Source organism: Phaseolus vulgaris, chromosome 3 (assembly GCF_000499845.2).
Source record: "Phaseolus vulgaris cultivar G19833 chromosome 3, P. vulgaris v2.0, whole genome shotgun sequence".
Classification (NCBI taxonomy): domain Eukaryota; kingdom Viridiplantae; phylum Streptophyta; class Magnoliopsida; order Fabales; family Fabaceae; genus Phaseolus; species Phaseolus vulgaris.
The window spans coordinates 790577-810806 of NC_023757.2; the positions used below are offsets into that span (position 1 = coordinate 790577).

At 28.8% G+C, this 20230-nt stretch overlaps 4 protein-coding genes across 4 annotated transcripts; all 4 read right to left on the bottom strand.

Moving 5' to 3' along the window:
- Window positions 1-1016: 1016 nt before the first annotated feature.
- On the bottom strand, window positions 1017-2809 carry LOC137808811 (GDSL esterase/lipase At2g03980-like). The gene is made up of 5 exons (XM_068610093.1): window positions 2554-2809; window positions 2290-2414; window positions 1693-1935; window positions 1282-1534; window positions 1017-1201 (listed from the first exon to the last, which is right to left on the bottom strand). The coding sequence occupies exons 1-5, from the start codon at window positions 2807-2809 to the stop codon at window positions 1017-1019; spliced, it is 1062 nt and encodes a 353-aa protein (XP_068466194.1).
- A 4775-nt stretch (window positions 2810-7584) lies between these two features.
- LOC137808812 (GDSL esterase/lipase 7-like) lies at window positions 7585-9389 on the bottom strand. The gene is made up of 5 exons (XM_068610094.1): window positions 9134-9389; window positions 8870-8994; window positions 8275-8517; window positions 7867-8119; window positions 7585-7769 (listed from the first exon to the last, which is right to left on the bottom strand). Exons 1-5 carry the CDS (start codon window positions 9387-9389, stop codon window positions 7585-7587), a joined length of 1062 nt encoding a protein of 353 aa, XP_068466195.1.
- Window positions 9390-13354: 3965 nt separating this feature from the next.
- Window positions 13355-15140, bottom strand: LOC137808813 (GDSL esterase/lipase 7-like). The gene is made up of 5 exons (XM_068610095.1): window positions 14885-15140; window positions 14625-14749; window positions 14024-14266; window positions 13618-13870; window positions 13355-13539 (listed from the first exon to the last, which is right to left on the bottom strand). Exons 1-5 carry the CDS (start codon window positions 15138-15140, stop codon window positions 13355-13357), a joined length of 1062 nt encoding a protein of 353 aa, XP_068466196.1.
- Window positions 15141-18281: 3141 nt separating this feature from the next.
- On the bottom strand, window positions 18282-20001 carry LOC137808814 (GDSL esterase/lipase At1g71691-like). The gene is made up of 5 exons (XM_068610096.1): window positions 19746-20001; window positions 19496-19620; window positions 18918-19152; window positions 18554-18835; window positions 18282-18466 (listed from the first exon to the last, which is right to left on the bottom strand). The coding sequence occupies exons 1-5, from the start codon at window positions 19999-20001 to the stop codon at window positions 18282-18284; spliced, it is 1083 nt and encodes a 360-aa protein (XP_068466197.1).
- Window positions 20002-20230: the final 229 nt, after the last annotated feature.

Below are 20230 nucleotides of genomic sequence, written 5' to 3' on the forward strand. Positions count from 1 at the left end.
ATAACAATTGAAAGATGAATATGATGCTATTATCTTTTAAATTTGAGACTAAAAACTTTTGAAGCTAATGACATTGAAAATGAGGAAGTTTTAAGGGGTCAAAGTGTGTTTGTTGAGGGGTGTAAATAGGGGTAGAGTGTCAGTGAAAAGAAGGCAGCAGCAATAAATGGAATCGTTAATAATGTTTGGGATTGTGTGTTGAGGAAAGTTATGGCAACAGTTTTTGGTTTTGTATTTATTATGTGGATCCAGTATTTGAACAAAGTTTTATATTTTTTATTTATTTATTTTCTAAGTTAACTTGGGTTAGTATTATTATTTACATTTTAATGGCTTTATTATGGTAGTGATCTTTGAATGTGCCACAAGCTTGTAAATTTATTTATTTTTAATCAACGTTTAGAAAGTGATTCTAATGGTATTATAGTAGGTTTTAGATGCACAATTATCGCAAGAAAATGCTCTTTCAAGAAAATGTTTAGCCAAAGATTTGTGTACAAATTGACCAACATAACGTGGTCTGTTTTTCTTCTCTACATTTCTCTCAGATTTTGTATTCATGCATGACTCATCCAAAAGTAATTAACGAAGAAAGAGTGTGTACCCAACACGTTTCTTTTTATAAAAAAAAACAAAATGAAATAAATAAAAAATATAAAGGAATGTTTCAATTAAATTGACACAAAATTTAAAAGTTTAAAAGAACTACTACTTAAACCTTTAGATGCCGTAATTTGTAGAAAATTCAGGCACAATATAGGGTTAGATGAACCAAGATTTTAAACCGTGTTCATAGAAGCATTATTTAACACTCATAGACTTATAATTAAACTTTGAAAGAAAATTTATCTTGATTTAATGATGTTGACATTATTCACCTTTAGGAATTTAGTTGATATATTGTATAAAGAAATTTAATGATTTTCTTGTAGTATATGATATATGAAAGAACATAAAAAAAATAGTAAACAAAAAATCTTGATAATATATTTGTGTAGTAACATAGTATAAATGTATTAATGTGCATGAATCAATTTCTTAATATTGTGAGGAAAACATAATTGTGTTCCACTAAAGCACTCATTTGCAAATATTTTATTTGCAGCTTCAGCTGGGTGAGCAAAGTCATAAAAATAATATTCATTCCGATTTGCACAAGGTTTCCCTCCTTGGACACATGGGTCAAAAATATTTTTGAACCCTGAAAAAGTAATTAATTAAAGTATGAGTTATGATCATAGTAGAGTACAAAAAAATACAAGAACAAAAGAAATTGTTTACCAAAGTTTTCAGGAGAATTTCTTATTTTCTCGGAGAAGTTGTAATTATCCACATTAATGAAGAGTGAATGTGAGAGTTGGGTTTGCAATTCTTCGAGCTTCCTAGGAAGTTTATCTGAGTAGAGTTTAACCATTTGATTCACATCTTCATTGCAATTTTGTGAAAATGGTGTCCTTATAACACTTATAGGGGTGCACCCAATTTGACCAATTCTATTGATCACAAACTTTCGAGCTCCTAGATTATAAATTCTCTGGAGGAAAAGAAAAAAATGAAGAAGGAAACATGTTTTTCAGATTCTTTGGAAAAAGTTGAACATTTATGACATACAACAAACTCAATCAAAATATCACAATTATTATATGTGAAAAAAATAAAGAAGGATTTAATACCCATTTCTTCTAAAATTACCTTGATACGTAAAGTAAGTTGCTCAAGTAGGTAATTTGCATATTCTTCTGGATTAAGATTTTTATTGGTTCCACTTGGATTGAAATAATTCAACATGTAATCATTAGATCCAATTGATACAAGATATATGGATTTAGATAAGTAATCCCTTAGTTTTGTTTCGTTATGTATGATTCTTGGAAGATCGTTGGCAACGGTTGAGGTGAAATATTCAATTTGTTTATCCAATGACAAGCACTCTCCCTTCATCACAAAATGAAAATATAAGAAATAAACGAATTTTTTATTAAATTGGGGTTGTTTTTGGAAAAATTAAGGATATGAAGAAGTTGTGTTTATTGTGAAAAAATCGTGAATGTGGTACGATTTCTGACATGAAAAAGTTAAGTTCAATTCAAACTGGTTACACCAAAGTCATGTCACATTAAAATGACTTCACTTTGACATGTTAGAAAAAGTCGTGTTACGTTGACACTACTTTCTCGTATCCGTAATTTTTCCAAAGACAACCTCATTTTAATAAAAAAAAGAGGATAAAACTTATTCACAAAATCGAAATAAAATGAGTGAGACAGTTTTATTTATTTAGAATCTTACTGCTCTTGTTGAATTTAAGATTCCACATGAACCCGATGCATAGTTAATTCCTGTGGCTACTTGATGTCTCTCAGACTCAGACACCCCTAAGTATGGAGGCGACATTGGCAAACCCAACCTAATAGCTATAAATGAACCATAGATAGATGCATAAAAGTCCTCATAATTAATAACAACTTGTTCTTAGTTAATGGATTTTTAGCTTAATTACAAAATTTGATAATGAAGTTTATCTTTGTATAGATAGATAGATAGATATGTTACCAATAATGTCAGCAAAAGTTTTGCCATTGGTGAATCTGCCAGTGGAACAGTTGTTGAAGTCAATGCCATAGGGAAATACATTTGCTTTGGCAAGTGTGTTGAGATTGTTATTGTTTCCAGCATCTACAGTTGAATCACCAAAAACATAAAAAGCTGGAGCAATCTTCTTTCTAGAATGTGAGGCATTGCCCAAAAATGCTAATTGTTGGGTTATGATTATGGATATAACCCACAAATTTTTCAAGCTTTTTTCCATTTTGTTTTCTTTTGTTTGTTGGGTTATGATTATATTTTCTTTTAGGTTATGATTATGTTTAAATAATGGTTTTTCATGGTAAACATTACTATTTCAGAACCAAAAGTACAACTCAAATGTGTGTAGTATGCTTTGTTGTCTAACTCTCTTTTATTCCATAAACAGGATTTTGTTCTATTTTTAATTTTTATTCTCCTTTCTTCTACTATGTTTTTCTGTTTATAATTATGTATGTGTTTCTTTAGCTACATCCCTCTTCTCCTTTTTTTCTAAATTTTCAAAGTTATTTTTCATCTTTGGTATAAATAACTCCTATTATTTAGAACAAGGTAAGTACATAAAAAAACAATCCTATCTAATCAAATTCATTTTATAGTAAGTATTTTTTTAAATCTCTTTATTTTAAATTCTTTGTGTCTAGTAACAAGTGTTTCAAGGTTTTATTAGCTTTATTAGGTTGGTCAAATTGTATTTGTTCTAGTAGGAAGTTAATGACAAGCTTCTTGGAAGAGTAGTTGTTCGATTGTGTGCGATTTTGTACATGGGTTAGACCACCACTAAAGTAGTTCTTATTTATTTATTTTTTATTACTGACAAAAAATAGCTTTATTAGTTGAAAAATAATCATATATAAACTAGTTCATATTCATTTCAACACTATTTAATCTTAACTATTAACTTTTAAGAAAATAAATTGTAAAAATGAAATATAACTTTTCCATTCAAATAACTTGATAACTATAGGTATAATTACCTTATCCGTCCCTACTTTCTGGGGCAATAGTCAATTTAGTATAGTGGTTTTAAAAAAAATCAATTTCGTCCATATGTTTGTTTAAATGTATGCAAAATGGTTCTTTTTGTTAAGTCGCATCAAACGACATTAATGGTTGCTTATGTGGCAGAGAGAGGTGTTCACGTGCATTGTGAATTTAAAGACACATCAGATTGGGTTTGTGTGAGGTGGCATGAAATTGGGTTAGGGTTTCTTCTTGTGATTTTGGATGGTGGGCTATGTGATTTTAGGAGTAATAATCGTTTTTTAAGTGTAGAAGAAAGTAGTGGCCGTTGTTTGCAGTCATCTTCCCCATATCACCTTACTGCCACTGCAGATGAGATTTCTCTCATTTTTCTCCAAACCAAACACTTCCTTCTCCTTACAAACCCATTACCCTTCACTCTCTCCATAATTTTTCTGAAACATTTCTAGGTCTTTTCCGAGACCGTCTTCGACACGAGACATTATCCACCACCCTCGGGTGCTCACACACGTGCAAAGCCCTTCTACGCACAAACTTCGCGTTCGATTCCGACCGAGACTCACGTACGTTGCACGCACGGGCACACGTGCGTCGCTCACACAGATTCACATCTCGAAAGTTCTCAGATCTGGTATGGACCTAAGGCCTGGGACTGCTTCTTCCTTATCGCTCGAGTATTGCATCGCCTTTACTTGGAAAAAGTAATTGACTGCCTGCAAGGGTGAAGTGTGAATGAATCTATGTTTTGTGAATGAATCTCATTAATTGAAGGTGTGAAATGAGACTTTGTGGCGTTAGGCGAGGGTTAGATGGCTTAAAGAACACCCAGGAGTCTTCTTGCTGCCACCCCAATTTTAAGTAAACATACCTTAAATCTCCAATTAATTTTTCCTTAATATCTCAATCCTGCTTATAATTTACAATTAAAAAATCATAACTCCCAATTCAAATTTCAGAAACCCTAATTCCCAATTTATTTTTCACTAAACTAATCTAAGCATCCACATCACTTGACACCTCACACCTCACATTAAACCCAATCACACTTCTCCCTGCCACATAAGCACCAGTTAACGTCGTTTGGTGCGACTTAACAGAAAGTACCATTTTGCATACATTTAAACAAACATAGGGACGAAATTGATTTTTTTTTAAAAATCACTATACTAAATTGACTATTGCCCCCAGAAAGTAGGGACGAATAAGGTAATTATACCCCCTCCCCCCCCCCCCCCCCCCCCCACACACACACACACATATATATATATATATATATATGAAAAATAAAAAATTTCTAATGAGGGTCAAAGTTGCCATAACAGATAAAGAGTGTGAAAGTAGGTTCAATAAGAACGACATTAACATGGAAGGAGAATATAATTACTTTATATTAGTTCGACATTTCTATAATTTTTTTTATGTTAATTTTGGTTCAAAGTATTGGAACATATTACATGTTATTTAACAAAGTGAATATTGTCGGGAACAGTTTAATTTTTTAGTACAAATTTTAAATATTGCGAATTCAAAAACTTGATGACCCTTTTTTACAAAAATGTACCAAGTTAGAAGTAATAAATTGTTCCTAAGAACGGATATTGAATCCACAAGGAACCATTATTTAAAATACTAATAGTGGCTAATTTGGAACCTATGTTATGACTGGTTATGAATGAATTCGGTTGATCTTATTGTTCCCGGGTCACATTTTGAACACTTCAAAATTTTGGATGCACCTAATTCAGTTAATCTTACTATGGCTAATATTTGGATAGCTTTGGTCAGTGAGATTTGGAGACACAAAAATAATTATTTGTTTAAAGGAGGAGTGGTTGATCATACTAAAGTATTTTCTCTGGCACAGGTCAAGGTTTGGTCTTGGATCAACTCAAAGATACTGTCAGTGAGTTTCTCATTTTCTGAATGGTGTCTTGAACCCTTGGTATGTATGTACTCGATTTAATGATGGTGCGTTGTTTTTTTCTCTTCAGTTATTAGTGTTGGAAAGGAAATAGAGGATTAATCTGTGAATTTTATATACGAAGGTGGAAATGAACTTTTATCTTTTATTCTCTAGATGAAGGTTGGACCATCCCTAAAAAAGCATTAACTGATTATAATAATATGTAAAATAATTTGATTTGAAAGATATTGACATAAGTTTGTGTGAAAATGAAATGAAAACAAAAGAAATGAGTAAAATAATTCAATTAAGAAAATTGGGAATAAGGTTAATCCTTGTTGCTCGTATGTAGTTTTAAACGTGTAACATTCCAACATTCTATCTTTATTGACATTGATGCGCATATACAAATCATCCATATAAATTTCTCACATACAAAATTAGTAAGAGAGTGTCCTAAATACCGATTTATCGCATATTTATAAAAACTCTTTATCATTACAAAATCACGAATAGTTTCAAGCTTTGAGAGTAAAATGATAATATCAATCATCCATCAAGAATGAATATTATAGATAAATATTACTTCAATACATAAGAGTTTGAAGAAATTACTCTTAATCCCAAAGAAACGAATTAGCCTATCATGGTGACTATTACAAGCATGGACGACAAGAACAAGAAAAGAAGATCCAAATTGTTTCTCCTTGACGACTTCCTCCTTAGGGTTTTCTTCTTTGGGTTCCTCCCAATGATGCCTAGGGTTATGCCTCATACCTTCTATTTAGCCAAATTGGACTTGGGCTAAGTCACATATTTATTCATAATATATCAATTTGCTTCATTTCTCCTTAAATTTCGTAAAATAACATAAAATTGGGAAGAAATCATTCATATTCATCTTATAATCCAAAAATTAGAGATTGAATTATAATTATTTTATAAGTCCATAAATGACCTATCTTTTTGTAAGAAATATTATTGAATTATAGCACTTGTCAACTACAAAGTCTTATGTTTGGTTGATTAATGAAAACACTTTGATTTTCTGTAGTTATATCTTGATATTTGTTAAAATTTCTTTAGTTTTAATTAGACTTAATTAAATTTTATTAAAATTTATAAGATAATTATAAAATTTGATGTTATATACTTTATATTATTTATAACTCGAAGACTAAATAACAATAATTTTTTTATTATGCAATAAATAAACAATTTTAGTCATTGAGTATAAAACATTAGGGGCATCTTCATTTTGTCTATGTAATCGTTGTAATGCAATCTCTTACTTTGGTTAGTACGATATTATGTGGAATATCCATTTTTTTTTATCAGCGAGACAGAATTAATAAATGCGAACCACTTCAGGGATAATCTAACTCTTATACAAAAAGATATCTCTTAGCCTCCCCAAACAAACCATTACATACTCACTATCAAGTGATACAAAATCGAGAATTTTTTTTCTTCAAAAATGATACAAAACATCTTAGTAAGGAGTAGAAAATACTTATTTTTTTCTTTAGAAACATGAATTGGTGAGAGAAAGAGAAATGAGCATAAAAAAACAATGAGTAACTTAAAAGGTTGAGGGAAGAGAAAAAAAAATATCTTTCTTATTTTTTAATTTTTTATTATCTTTCATTTTATGTTTCACTATTTATTAAAATTAAAAGGCATGTTTTATAAAAATTTAAAAATCTCCATAATTTAATTTGAATATATTCTTATTATGATATACACATAATTTAAAAGCGTGAAGGAAGTTCATATTAATCTCAATTTCATCTTTTTATAAGTTTTTTATCAACTTTTAACCATGTTTTTGTTTTAGTGATTGAATATGATTATTAAACATAAAATATATTTTTGTAATTCATCTTCTCAAATATTTTATCCTTGATTCCCTTGCATACATTCTTCCAATATTTATTGTATTGTTTTTCTTTTTTTTTTCTCCCTTCACCTATAAAGTACAAGTCATTAACTTTATTATATACAAAGCATTGCTTATGATATATTGCTTATGATATATAGAGAGAACGTGAAAAACAAATAGCAAAAAAAATGTTGATACTATATTTTTGTAGAAACATAATACAAATGTATTAATGTGCCTGAATCAATTTCTCAATATTGTGAGGAAAACACAATTGCCTTCCACTAAAGCATTCATTTGCAAATATTTTATTTGCAGCTTCAGCTGGGTGAGCAAAATCATAAAAATAATATTCATTCCGATTTACACAAGGTTTTCCTCTTTGGACACATGGGTCAAAAATATTTTTGAACCCTGAAAAAATAATTAATGAAACTATGAGTTATTTAATGAAACTATGAGTTAGGATCAAAGTAGAATAAAAAACACAAGAACAAAAGAAATTATTTACCTAATTTTTCAGGGGAATTTCTTATTTTTTGGGAGAAGCTGTAATTATCCACATTAATGAACAATGAATGTGAGAGTTGGGTTTGCAACTCTTGAAGTTTCCCTGGAAGTTTCTCTGAGTAGAGTTTAACCATTTGATTCACATCTTCATTGCAATTTTGTGAAAATGGTGTCCTTATCACACTAATAGGGGTGCACCCAATTTCACTAATCCTACTGATCACAAACTTTCGAGCTCCTATATCATAAATTCTCTAGGGAGAAAGAAAAAAAATGAAGGAAACACGTTTTATCAGATTCTTTGGAAAAAATTGAACATTTATAACATGCAACAAACTCAATCGAAATATCACAATTATTATATGTGAAAAATCAAAGAGGATTTAATACCCTTTTTTTCTAAAATTACCTTGATACGTGAAGTAAGTTGCTCAAGTAGGTAATTTGCATACTCTTCTGGATTAAGATGGTTATTGGTTCCACTTGGATTGAAATAATTCAACATATAATCATTAGATCCAATTGATACAAGATATATGGATTTGGATAAGTAATCCCTTAGTTTTGTTTTGCTATGTATGATTCTTGGAAGATCGTTGGCAACGGTTGAGGTGAAATATTCAATTTGTTTATCCAAGGACAAACATTCTCCCTTCATCAAGAAATGAAAATATAAGAAATAAACAGATTTTTTATTAAATTGAGGTTGTTTTTAGAAAAATTAAGGATATGAAGAAGTTGTGTTTATAGTGAAAAAGTCGTGCCAATGTAGTACGATTTCTAACATGTCAAAGTTAACTTCAATTCAAGTTGGTTACACCAAAGTCATGTCACATTATCATGACTTCACTTTGACATGTCAGAAAAGTCGTGTTACGTTGACATAGCTTTCTTGTATCCGTGATTTTTCTAAAGGCAACCTCATTTTAATAAAAAAAACAAAAAAATTATCCACAGAATCGAAATAAAATGAGTGAGAAAATTTTATTTATTTTGGATCTTACTGCTCTTGTTGAATTTAAGATTCCACATGAGCCTGATGCATAGTTAATTCCTGTAGCTACTTGATGTCTCTCAGAATGAGGCACCCCCAAGTATGGAGGTGGCATTGGCAAACCCAATCTAATAGCTATAAATGAACCATAGACAGATGCATAAAAACCCTCATAATAACAACTTGTTCTTAGTTAATGGATTTTTAGCTTAATTACACAATTTGATAGTGAAGTTTATCTTTGTATAGATAGATAGATAGATAAATATGTTACCAATAATGTCAGCAAAAGTTTTGCCATTGGTGAATCTGCCTGTGGAACAGTTGTTGAAGTCAATGCCATAGGGAAATACATTTGCTTTGGCAAGTGTATTGAGATTGTTATTGTTTCCAGCGTCTACTGTTGAATCACCAAAAACATAGAAAGCTGGAACAATCTTTTTTCTTGAATGGGAGGCATTGGCCAAAAATGCTAATTGTTGGGTTATGATTAAGGATATAACCCACAAATTTTTCAAGCTTTTTTCCATTTTTTTTTCTTTGGTTTGTTGGGTTATGATTTTGTTTTCTTCTGAGTTATGATTATGTTTAAATAATGGTTTTTTTATGGTAAATATAACTATTTCATAATCAAAAGTACAACTCAAATGTTTGTAGTATGCTTTGTTGTCTAACTCTCTTTTATTCCATAAACAGAATTTTTTTCTATTTTTAGTTTTTTTGTTCTCTTTTCTTCTTTTTTCTATTATGATTTTCTGTTTATAATTATGTATGTCTTTCTTTAGCTACATCCCTTTTCTCTTTTTTTTTTCTTTCTAAATTTTCAAAGTTATTTCTCATCTTTTTGTATAAATAACTCTTATTATTTAGAAGGTAAGTTCTTACATAACAATCTTATCTAATCAAATTCATTTTATAGGTATTTTTTAAAATCTCTTTATTTTAAATTATTTGTCTCTAGCAACAAGTATTTCAAGGTTTTACTAGCTTTATTAGGTTTGTCAAACTGTATGTGTTCTAGTAGGAAGTTAGTGACAAACTTCTTGGAGGAGAGATTGTTTGTTTTTGTGCGATTTTGTACATGGATTGGATCATCACTATAGTGGTTCTTATTTTTTATTTTTTTTATTGTTGATAGCTTTATTAGTTGAAAAATATTCCAATATAAACTAGTTCATATTTATATGAATATTTCTCAACACTATTTAATCTTAACTATTAACTTTTAAGAAACTAAATTGTAAAAAGGAAATTAACTTTTCCATTCAAATAACTTGATAAATATATATATATATGAAAGATAAAAGATTTTTAATGAGAGTGAAGGTTGCCATAACAGATAAAGAGTGTGAAAGTAGGTTCACTAAGAACAACATTAACATGGAAGGAGAATATAATTACCTCATATTGGTTCGACATTTCTATAATTTTGTTTTCTATGTTAATTTTGGTTCAAAGTATTGGGACATATTATATGTTATTCTAACAAAAATATATGTACAATAATTTAATTGATTTTAAAGATATCGACATAAGTTTGCGTAAAAATTAAATGAAAACAAAATAAATGAGTAAAATAATTCAATTAAGAAAATTGGGAATGAGGTTAATCCTTCTCACTCGTATCTAGTTCTAAACGTGTAAGATTCTAACATTTCATCTTTATTGACATATGATGAGCATATATTTATTCACACTCACTAGCCTTATTCATAGATTATTGGACTATAATAATAAATAAAACCATTGTTTTAATTAATATTCTTATAATTGGGTTTATTTGGGCCTTAACTATTATTATTGTTAATTTTGTGTTTTTAGAGTAAATTATCCGGAGGAAGCATCTACCTTTGTGAATGGGCCAAATATGCAAAAGTCCAAGTTGTTTCTTGAACCAAAACAGAAAACAAATTCTAAGGAGAAGAAAGAGAAAATAAAATCTACAATATCTCAGAAACAGAATTGGAAACAAATCTTGTGCAAAATACAAGAATTCTGGAAAGATAGAAACTTGGAAACGGTTAACAAAATATAAACTACAATATTCTCTCAAGATCCTTGGAGCAGAAAAGCCTATAAAAGGACACAAGCATCAAGGAGAAAAGAGAGAGCTTCATAGGGTTTTCTTAGTTTATTTTCTTCTTAGTAATTCTTTTGTTTTGCCTCCGCATGGAAGGCTAAACCTTTTTGGTTGATTCTTTTGTAATTCCCCATTGAGTTCTGAGGTTTTGTTCAATAAAAGTTTCGATTTTTAATTCTCTATAGCAGTTGTTTTTATTGTCTAATCTCCTGGAAAACTAGTTTTTGTGAGAGGTTGTACTTGAACGCATGATTGAGAGTCTTCCTTATCTTAAACTTTGGTTTCTTAGTTAGTTCGCATTGTTTTAATTAATTTCTTGGGCGCATGATTCAAGGGAGAGGAGGTAAGCACCCCCATGGAGTATACGCATGGAACAAAGTGGGTATTGATTAAACTAGTAGACGCATGTTTTACTGGTGAGTTTCAGTTGAATTAGATTGGCGCATGTTCAATCTGGTTTAACTCTGTTGGAGGATTGAGAAAAGATTAATCTTTAGAGAACCTGTGAAGAATTCAATGGTGGAAGAACTTGGGATCAACCGCTTTTTATTTGCTATTTTAATCTCTTTTATATTTTTTGCACAACTATCTCAAACCCCCTTTTCATCTTTATTGTTATTTCTAACTTTTATTGCTTGCAGATAGATTTTAAACCCTGATCAACTGACTTTACTATTGGATTCGTTGGGAGACGACTTGGGGACATTTGTCCACAATTATACTATCATCTCAATAGTGTTAGACAAGTCTACGCTAGAATCATATTAATTTGACAGCAAAACGACAACTATCAACATTGATATGCATATAAAAACCATTCATATCAATTCCTCACATAAAAAAAAATTAGTAAAAGAGTCTATTGAATATTAAGAGTAAAATGATAATATTAATCATTAATCAAGAAATGAATATTATAGATAAATATCACTTCAATACATAAGAGTTTGAAGAAATTACTCCTAATCCTAAAGAAAAGAATTAGCCTATCAAGGTGACTATTACAAGCATGGACAACATGAACAAGAATAGAAGATCCAGATTTTTTCTCCTTAACGGCTGCCTTCTTTAGGGTTTTCTTCCTTTAGTTCCTCGCAATGATCCCAATGATGTCTAGGGTTATGCTTCATACCTTCTATTTAGCCTAATTGGACTTGGTCTAAGTGACTTTTTATTCATAATATATCAATTTGCTTCATTTCTCAATTTGGGAAAAGATCGTTCATATTCATCTTATATTCCAAAAATTAGAGGTTGAATTATAATTATTTTATAAGTTCATAAGTGGCCTATCTTTTTGTAAAAAATATATTAAATTATAGCACTTGTCAATGATAGAGTCTTATGTTTGGTTGATTAATGAAAACATTTTGATTTTCTGTAGTTATATCTTGATATTTGTTAAAAGTTCTTTAGTTTTAATTAGACTTACTTAACTTTTTTTAAATTTATAAGATATTTATAAAATTTGATGTTATATACTTTATTATTTATAAGTTGAAGACACTATTAAAGAAGAATAAATTTTTTGTTATGTACTAAATAAACAATTTTAATCCTTAATTGTATAAAAGGAGCATCTTCATTTTGTCTTTATAATCGTTGCAATGCAATCTCTTATGTTGGTTGGTACGATATCACGTGGAATATCCATTTTTTGATTAGAAAGAAAAAATAAATAAATTTGAATCACTTCAGGAGGGTTTAACCGTTATTAAAAAAAATACTCACTATCAAGTAATACAAAATATTTTTTTCTTCAAAAATGATACAAAAACATCTTAGTAAGGAGTAGAAAATACTTTTTTTTTTCTTTAGAAACATGAATTGGTGAGAGAAAGAGAAATGAACATAAAAAAAATGAGTAACTTAAAAGAGTGAGGGAAGAGAAAATAAAAAATAATATCTTATTTTTTTAATTTTTTATTATCTTTAATTTTATGTTTCACTATTTATTAAAATTAAATGACATGTTTTATAAAAATTTAAAAATTTCCTTAATTTAATTTCAATATCTTCTTATTATGATATACACAGAATTTAAAAGCGTGAAGCAAGGTCATGCTAATCTCAACTTTCCTCTTTTGTATCAGTTTTTAACCAACTTTAACAATGTTTTTGTTGTAGTGATTGGATATGATTATTAGATATAAAATATATTTTCTTAATTCATTTTTTCAAATATTTTATCCTTGATGCCCTTGCATGCATTCTTCTAGTATTTATTTATTTTATTATTTTTTTTCTCCCTTCACCTCTAAAGTATAAGTCATTTTTAATTTTGATAGAAAAAACTTGTTAGATATATATCTAGAATATTTGAAGCATTGTTTATGATATATACAGAACGTGAAAACAAATAACAAATACAAAAATGTTGATGATGTATTTCTTTTGGAACATAGTAAAAATGTATTAATGTGCATGAATCAATTTCTCAATATTGTGAGGAAAACATAATTGTATTCCACTAAAACATTCATTTGCAAATATTTTATTTGCAGCTTCAGCTGGGTGAGCAAAGTCATAGAAATAATATTCATTCCGATTTACACAAGGTTTCCCTCTTTGGACACATGGATCAAAAATATTTTTGAATCCTGAAAAAGTAATTAATTAAAGTATGAGTTATGATCAAAGTAGAATAAAAAAACACAAGAACAAAATAAATTGTTTACCAAATTGTTCAGGAGAATTTCTTATTTTCTGGGAGAAGCTGCAATTATCCACATTAATGAACAATGAATGGGAGAGTTGGGTTTGCAACTCTTGAAGTTTCCCAGGAAGTTTATCTGAGTAGAGTTTAACCATTTGATTCACATATTCATTGCAATTTTTTGAAAATAGTGTCCTTATAACACTAATAGGGGTGCACCCAATTTGACCAATTCTACTAATGACAAACTTTCGAGCTCCAAGATCATAAATTCTCTGAGGGAAAATAAAAAAATGAAGGAAACACATTTTTCAGATTCTTTGAGAAAAATTAAACATTTATGACATGCAAAATACTCAATTGAAATATAATAATTACTATATGTGAGAACTCAAAGAAGAATTTAATACCCTTCTTTCTAAAATTACCTTGATACGTAAAGTAAGTTGCTCAAGTAGGTAATTTGCATATTCTTCTGGATTAAGATTGTTATTGGTTCCATTTGGATTGAAATAATTCAACATGTAATCATTAGATCCAATTGATATAAGATATATAGATTTGGATAAGTAAAGCCTTAGTTTTCTTTTGCTATGTATGATTCTTGGAAGATCGTTGGCCACGGTTGAGGTGAAGTATTCAATTTGTTTGTCCAGCGACAAACACTCTCCCTTCATCACAAAATGAAAATATGAGAAATAAACGGATTTTTTTTATTAAAATGGAGTTGTTTTTTTAAAAAAATTAAGGATATGAAGAAGTTGTGTTTATTGTGAAAAATGTCGTGTCAATGTGGTACGATTTCTGACATGTCAAGGTTAACTTCAATTCAAATTCGTTACATCAAAATCGTATCACATTGACATAACTTCACTTTAACATGTTAGAAAAGTCGTGTTAAGTTGACACAATTTTTCCATACTCATAAATTTTCAAGAAACAACCTTATTTTAATAAAAAAAATGAGAAAAATTATCCACAAAACTTAAATAAAATGAGTGGGACAATTTTATTTATTTTGAATCTTACTGCTCTTGTTGAATTCAAGATTCCACATGAGCCTGATGCATAGTTAATTCCTGTGGCTACGTGGTGCCTCTCAGATTCAGACACGTCCAAATATAGAGGTGGCAATGGTAAACCCAACCTAATAGCTATAAATGAACCATAAATAGATGCATAAAAACCCTCGTAATAACAACTTGTTCTTAGTTAATAAATTTTTAGCTTAATTACACAATTTGATAGTGAAGTTTATCTTTGTATAGATACATAGATAGATATGTTACCAATAATGTCAGCAAAAGTTTTGCCATTGGTGAATCTGCCTGTGGAACAGTTGTTGAAGTCAATGCCATAGGGAAATACATTTGCTTTGGCAAGTGTGTTGAGATTGTTATTGTTTCCAGCATCTACTGTTGAATCACCAAAAACATAGAAAGCTGGAACAATCTTTTTTCTTGAATGGGAGGCATTGGCCAAAAATACTAATTGTTGGGTTATGATTATGGATATAACCAACAAATTTTTCATGCTTTTCTGCATTTTGTTTCTTTTGTTTGTTGGGTTATGATTATGTTTCTTTTGCATTATGATTATGTTTAAATAATAGTTTTTTTATGGTAAACATTACTATTTCATAACAAAAAGTACAACTTAAATATGTGTAGTACGTGTTGTCGTCTAACTCTCTTTTGTTTCATAAATAGGATTTTGTTCTATTTTTAGTTTTTTTTTCACTTTTTTTTTCTGTTGGAATTTTTTTTTTTATAATTATGGATGTCTTTCTTTAGCTATATCCTTCTCTTTTTTTTTTCAAAATTTTCAAAGTTATTTCTCATCTTTTTTGTATAAATAGCTCTTATTATTTAGAAGGTAAGTACATATAGAACAATCCTATCTAATCAAATTCATTTTATAGTAGGTATTTTTTTAAATGTCTTTATTTTAAATTCTTTTCCTTTAGCAACAAGTATTTCAAGGTTTTATTAGCTTTATTAGTTGAAAAATATTGTGAACTCAAAAACTTGATGATCCTTATTTACTCAAAAATATTGTGAACCAAGTCAGAAGGTCAGAAGTAATAATTTGTCCCTAAAGATGGATATCAAACCCATAAGGAATAGTTATTTAAAATCTTAATTGTAGCATTCACTAAGTATAAGAATATATACAATAATTTAAATTGGAGGTTGAATTATAATTATTTTATTAATGAAAGTCCATAGATGTCTATCTTTTTGTATGAAATATTATTGAATTATGCTACTTACCAACTACCAAGTCCTATTTATGGTTGATTAATTAAAACACTTTGATTTTCTATAGTTATATCTTATATTTGTTAAAAGTTCTTTAGTTTCAATTAGAGTTAATTAACTTTTATTAAAATTTTAAAATATTTATAAAATTTGACGCTATATATTTTATATTATTTATAACTTGAAGACAATATTAAAAAAAATAACTTTTTTGTTATACGGTAAATAAACAATTTTAATCCTTAACAGTATAAATATTAGGGACATCTTCATTTTATTTCTGTAATATTTTACGTTGGTTGGTACGATTACATGGAAAACCCATAATATTTTTGTTATCAAATTGTTTCATTTTTTATAAAAAAAAATAATTGAATAAATTAGAATATTTAAGAAGTATTTTAGTCTTTATAAAAATAGAAAATCTTTCATATCACTTTAAGATATGTTCCAAATATAGGAACTTACATAATATGTTTAAATAGACCTAAAACTAAGTAATATATTGTCCTATAATGCCGTGTCAAAATATTAGTTCTTGTGGTCATCTATCTATAACACTTTCATTTAACAATAAGAATATTGTACAATATGGAATAGAAAGTCTTAAACAAAAAAAAATTGTACAAATTTGGCTTCCTTTAGTCAACTTTGTTGTATTGTAATCGATCATTAATGATAATGAGGATACATAAAACATCACATGTTACTTCAAACACATTTTCAGACAACTTATAGGATCAATACACCATTGTGAATAAGTGAAATTGGTTGAATATTCTTTGTACTATGTAGCATTATTAAACACCACATTGTTCTATTGCCTCCAAATCTCCAACATTAGTGCAATTCACATTCCGCCCCAACCAAATTCTTCCATCCTCATATATTTCTTTACCATAATGTTTCATGGTTAGGGAAGTCACCCTCTTATATTGCTCTATCTTTGTATTATTTCAACATTTCCTTTCACGTGTTATCTTTTTTTTAAATTCTTCAACACCCTCTTCAGTTAATCTTATTATGGGCAACGTGTGGCTTGCGTTGATTAGTGAGATATAGAGGCATAGGAATAACTGATTATTTAAAAGTGGAGTGGTTGATCACACTGAAGTGTTCTCTCCGGTACAGATTAAGGTTTAGTCCTGGATCTCTTCAAATATACCGTCATCCAATTTCTCATTCTCTGATTAGTGTCTTGAACCATTGGTATGTATGCATTCAATTTAGTTTGTTATAAGGATTGATCCTTGTTATTCTTTTTTATTTTGGTAGAGATGGGTTAGACTGTAGGAGGTCTTGTTGGCTGATATGTAAATGGAAAGGTACTTTGTGAACATCATTTTATTGTATAAGGGTTGGACCACCCCTGAAGTGGTTCCATTTAATTTCATTGTTATTTGCTGATAAAAAAATCATAATTAATTTAAAACTAAAAAATTTAGTTATTTCTTTTTCAATATAAATAATCATATTGTTGGCAAGAAGTTCATCTTCAATTCTTTTTTGCAATAATATTATTTTGATAATCTTTATTGAAAAATATGTTCTTTGTAGTTGTAAAAACATGAAAAAGTTAAAATATATAAGACAGATTCAACAATCAATAAGTAAAATGTACTTCCATATTTTTAATATTGAAACAATTTAAGCATGGTTGATAAATTCTTCAAATCTAGATGGTTAGGAGCATCAAAATAAAATGTTAAAATAATTCATGTAGAAGATGATGAGATTAGATATAGTATTTCATGAAACTAATTATATACTCACAATCAAGTGACGCAAAGAGAGTTTTTTTTTCTTCAAAAATATTAGTAATGAGTAGAAAATGCTTTTTTTCTTTCGATGATTGGTGAGAGAAAGAGAAATGAGCATAAAGAAAAACAATGAGTAACTTAAAAGGGTGATGGGAGAGAAACAAAAAATATCTTAATTAATTTTTTATATTTTTTATTATACTTAATTTTATGTTTCACTATTTATTAAATTTAAATTATATGTTTTATAAAAAATTAAAAATCTCCTTAATTTAATTTCAATATATTCTTATTATGATATACGCAAAATTTAAAAGTATGAAACAAGTCCATGCTAATCTCAAATTTCGTCTTTTCGTCTTTTTTTTATTAGTTTTAACCAACTTTAATGATCACTTTTGTTCTAGTTATTGGATACTATTATAGACATAAAATATATTTTCTTAATTCATCCTCTCAAATATCATACATTCTGCCAATATTTATTGTATTTTTTTTCTCCCTTCACCTCTAAAGTATGAATATTTTTAATTTTGATAGAAAAAATTTATTAGATGCATATAGACCATTTTAAGCATTTTTTATGATATATAAAGAGAACGTGAAAGACAAATAGAAAAAAAAAATTTGATGATATATTTATGTAGGAACATATTACAAATGTATTAATGTGCATGAATCATTTTCTTAATATTGTGAGGAAAACATAGTTCTCTTCCATTAAAACACTCGTTGGCAAATACTTTATTTGTAGCTTCAGTTGGGTGAACAAGGTCATAAAAATAATATTCCTTTCGATTTGCACAAGGTTTTCCTCCTTGGACACATGAGTCAAAAACATTTTTAAACCCTGAAAAAGTATGAAAGTATATGTTATGATCAAAGTAGAATAAAAAAACACAAGAACTTCTAGAGATTCATGGTAGACGTTGTTTACCAAAGTTTTTAGGGGAAATTCTTATTTTCTGGAAGAAGTTGTAAGTATCCAAAATAATGAAAAGTGAATGTGAGAGTTGGGTTTGCAACTCTTCGAGTTTCGCAGGAAGTTTATCTGAGTAGGGTTTAACCATTTGATTCACAACTTCATTGCAATTTTGTGAAAATGGTGTCCTTGTAACACTTATAGGGATGCACCCAATTTGACCAATGCCAGTGATCACAAACTTTCGAGCTCCTAGATCATAAATTCTCTGAAGAAAGAAAAAAATGAAGGAGACACCTTTTTCAAATTCTTTGGAAAAAATTAAACATTTATGACATGCAAAATACTCAATTGTTTTTTTCTTAAATTATCTTGATACGTGAAGTAAGTTCCTCAAGTAGGTAATTTGCATATTCTTCTGGATTGAGATTGTTATTGGTTTCATTTGGATTGAAATAATTCAACATGTAATCATTAGATCCCATTGATACAAGATATATGGATTTGGATAAGTGATGCCTTAGTTTTTTTTTGTTATGTATGATTCTTGGAAGATCGTTAGCCACAGTTGAGGTGAAGTATTCAATTTGTTTGTCCCATGACAAGCAATCCCCCTTCATCACAAAATGAAAATATGAGAAATAAACATATTTTTTTTTATATAAATGGGGTTGTCTTTTGAAAAATTAAGGATATGAAGAAGTTGTGTTTATTGTGAAAAAAATTGTGTCAATGTGGTAGGATTTCTGACATGTCAATGTTAAGTTCAATTCAAAGTTGTGTGACATTGACATGACTTCACTTTGACATGTCAGAAAAGTCATGTTATGTTGACATGACTTTCTCATATACGTAATTTTCTCAAAAACAATCTCATTTTAATAAAAAAGAAAGAAAAATTATCCACAAAATCGAAATAAAAAGAGTGGGATATTTTTATTTATTTTTGAATCTTACTGCTCTTGTTGAATTCAAGATTCCACATGAGCCTGATGCATAGTTAAATCCGGTGGCTACTTGATATCTCTCAGACTTAGACACGCCCAAATATGGAGGTGGCATTGGCAAACCCAACATAATAGCTATAAATGAATCATAGATAGATACATAAAAAACCCTCATGTTAACTTGTTTTTAGTTAATGGATTTTTAGCTTAATTACACAATTTGATAGTGAAGTTTATCTTTTTATAGATAGATATGTTACCAATAAGGTCAGCAAAAGTTTTGCCATTGGTGAATCTTCCTGTGGAACAGTTGTTGAAGTCAATGCCATAAGGAAATACATTTGCTTTGGCATGTGCATTGATATTGTTATTGTTTCCAGGGTCTACAGTTGAATCACCAAAAACATAGAAAGCCGGAACAATGTTCTTTCTAGAATGTGAGGCATTGCTCAAAAATGCTAATTGTTGGGTTATGATTATGGATATAACCCACAAATTTTTCAAGCTTTTTTCCATTTTGTTTTCTTTTTGTTTGTTGAGTTATGATTATGTTTTCTTTTGAGTTATGGTTATGTTTAAATAATGGTTTTTTATGGTAATCATTCCTATTTAATAACCAAAAGTAGAACTCAAATGTGTGTAGTTTGTCTAATTCACTTTTGTTCTATAAACAGAATTTTGTTCTATTTTCAGTTTTTTTTTTCTGGCCATTTTTTTTGTTATAATTATGTATGTCTTTCTTTAG

Coding starts and splice junctions, on each gene's coding strand:
- LOC137808813 (XM_068610095.1), bottom strand. CDS start 15,140: ATGCAGAAAAGCATGAAAAATTTGTTGGTTATATCCATAATCATAACC. Junction 14,750..14,884: donor AACTTTTGCTGACATTATTG/GTAACATATCTA, acceptor GTTCATTTATAG/CTATTAGGTTGGGTTTACCA. Junction 14,267..14,624: donor TCTTGAATTCAACAAGAGCA/GTAAGATTCAAA, acceptor TTTGTGATGAAG/GGAGAGTGTTTGTCGCTGGA.
- LOC137808811 (XM_068610093.1), bottom strand. CDS start 2,809: ATGGAAAAAAGCTTGAAAAATTTGTGGGTTATATCCATAATCATAACC. Junction 2,415..2,553: donor AACTTTTGCTGACATTATTG/GTAACATATCTA, acceptor GTTCATTTATAG/CTATTAGGTTGGGTTTGCCA. Junction 1,535..1,692: donor AACTTACTTTACGTATCAAG/GTAATTTTAGAA, acceptor CTTTTCCTCCAG/AGAATTTATAATCTAGGAGC.
- LOC137808812 (XM_068610094.1), bottom strand. CDS start 9,389: ATGGAAAAAAGCTTGAAAAATTTGTGGGTTATATCCTTAATCATAACC. Junction 8,518..8,869: donor TCTTAAATTCAACAAGAGCA/GTAAGATCCAAA, acceptor TTCTTGATGAAG/GGAGAATGTTTGTCCTTGGA. Junction 7,770..7,866: donor AAATTCCCCTGAAAAATTAG/GTAAATAATTTC, acceptor TTATTTTTTCAG/GGTTCAAAAATATTTTTGAC.
- LOC137808814 (XM_068610096.1), bottom strand. CDS start 20,001: ATGGAAAAAAGCTTGAAAAATTTGTGGGTTATATCCATAATCATAACC. Junction 19,621..19,745: donor AACTTTTGCTGACCTTATTG/GTAACATATCTA, acceptor ATTCATTTATAG/CTATTATGTTGGGTTTGCCA. Junction 18,467..18,553: donor AATTTCCCCTAAAAACTTTG/GTAAACAACGTC, acceptor ATACTTTTTCAG/GGTTTAAAAATGTTTTTGAC.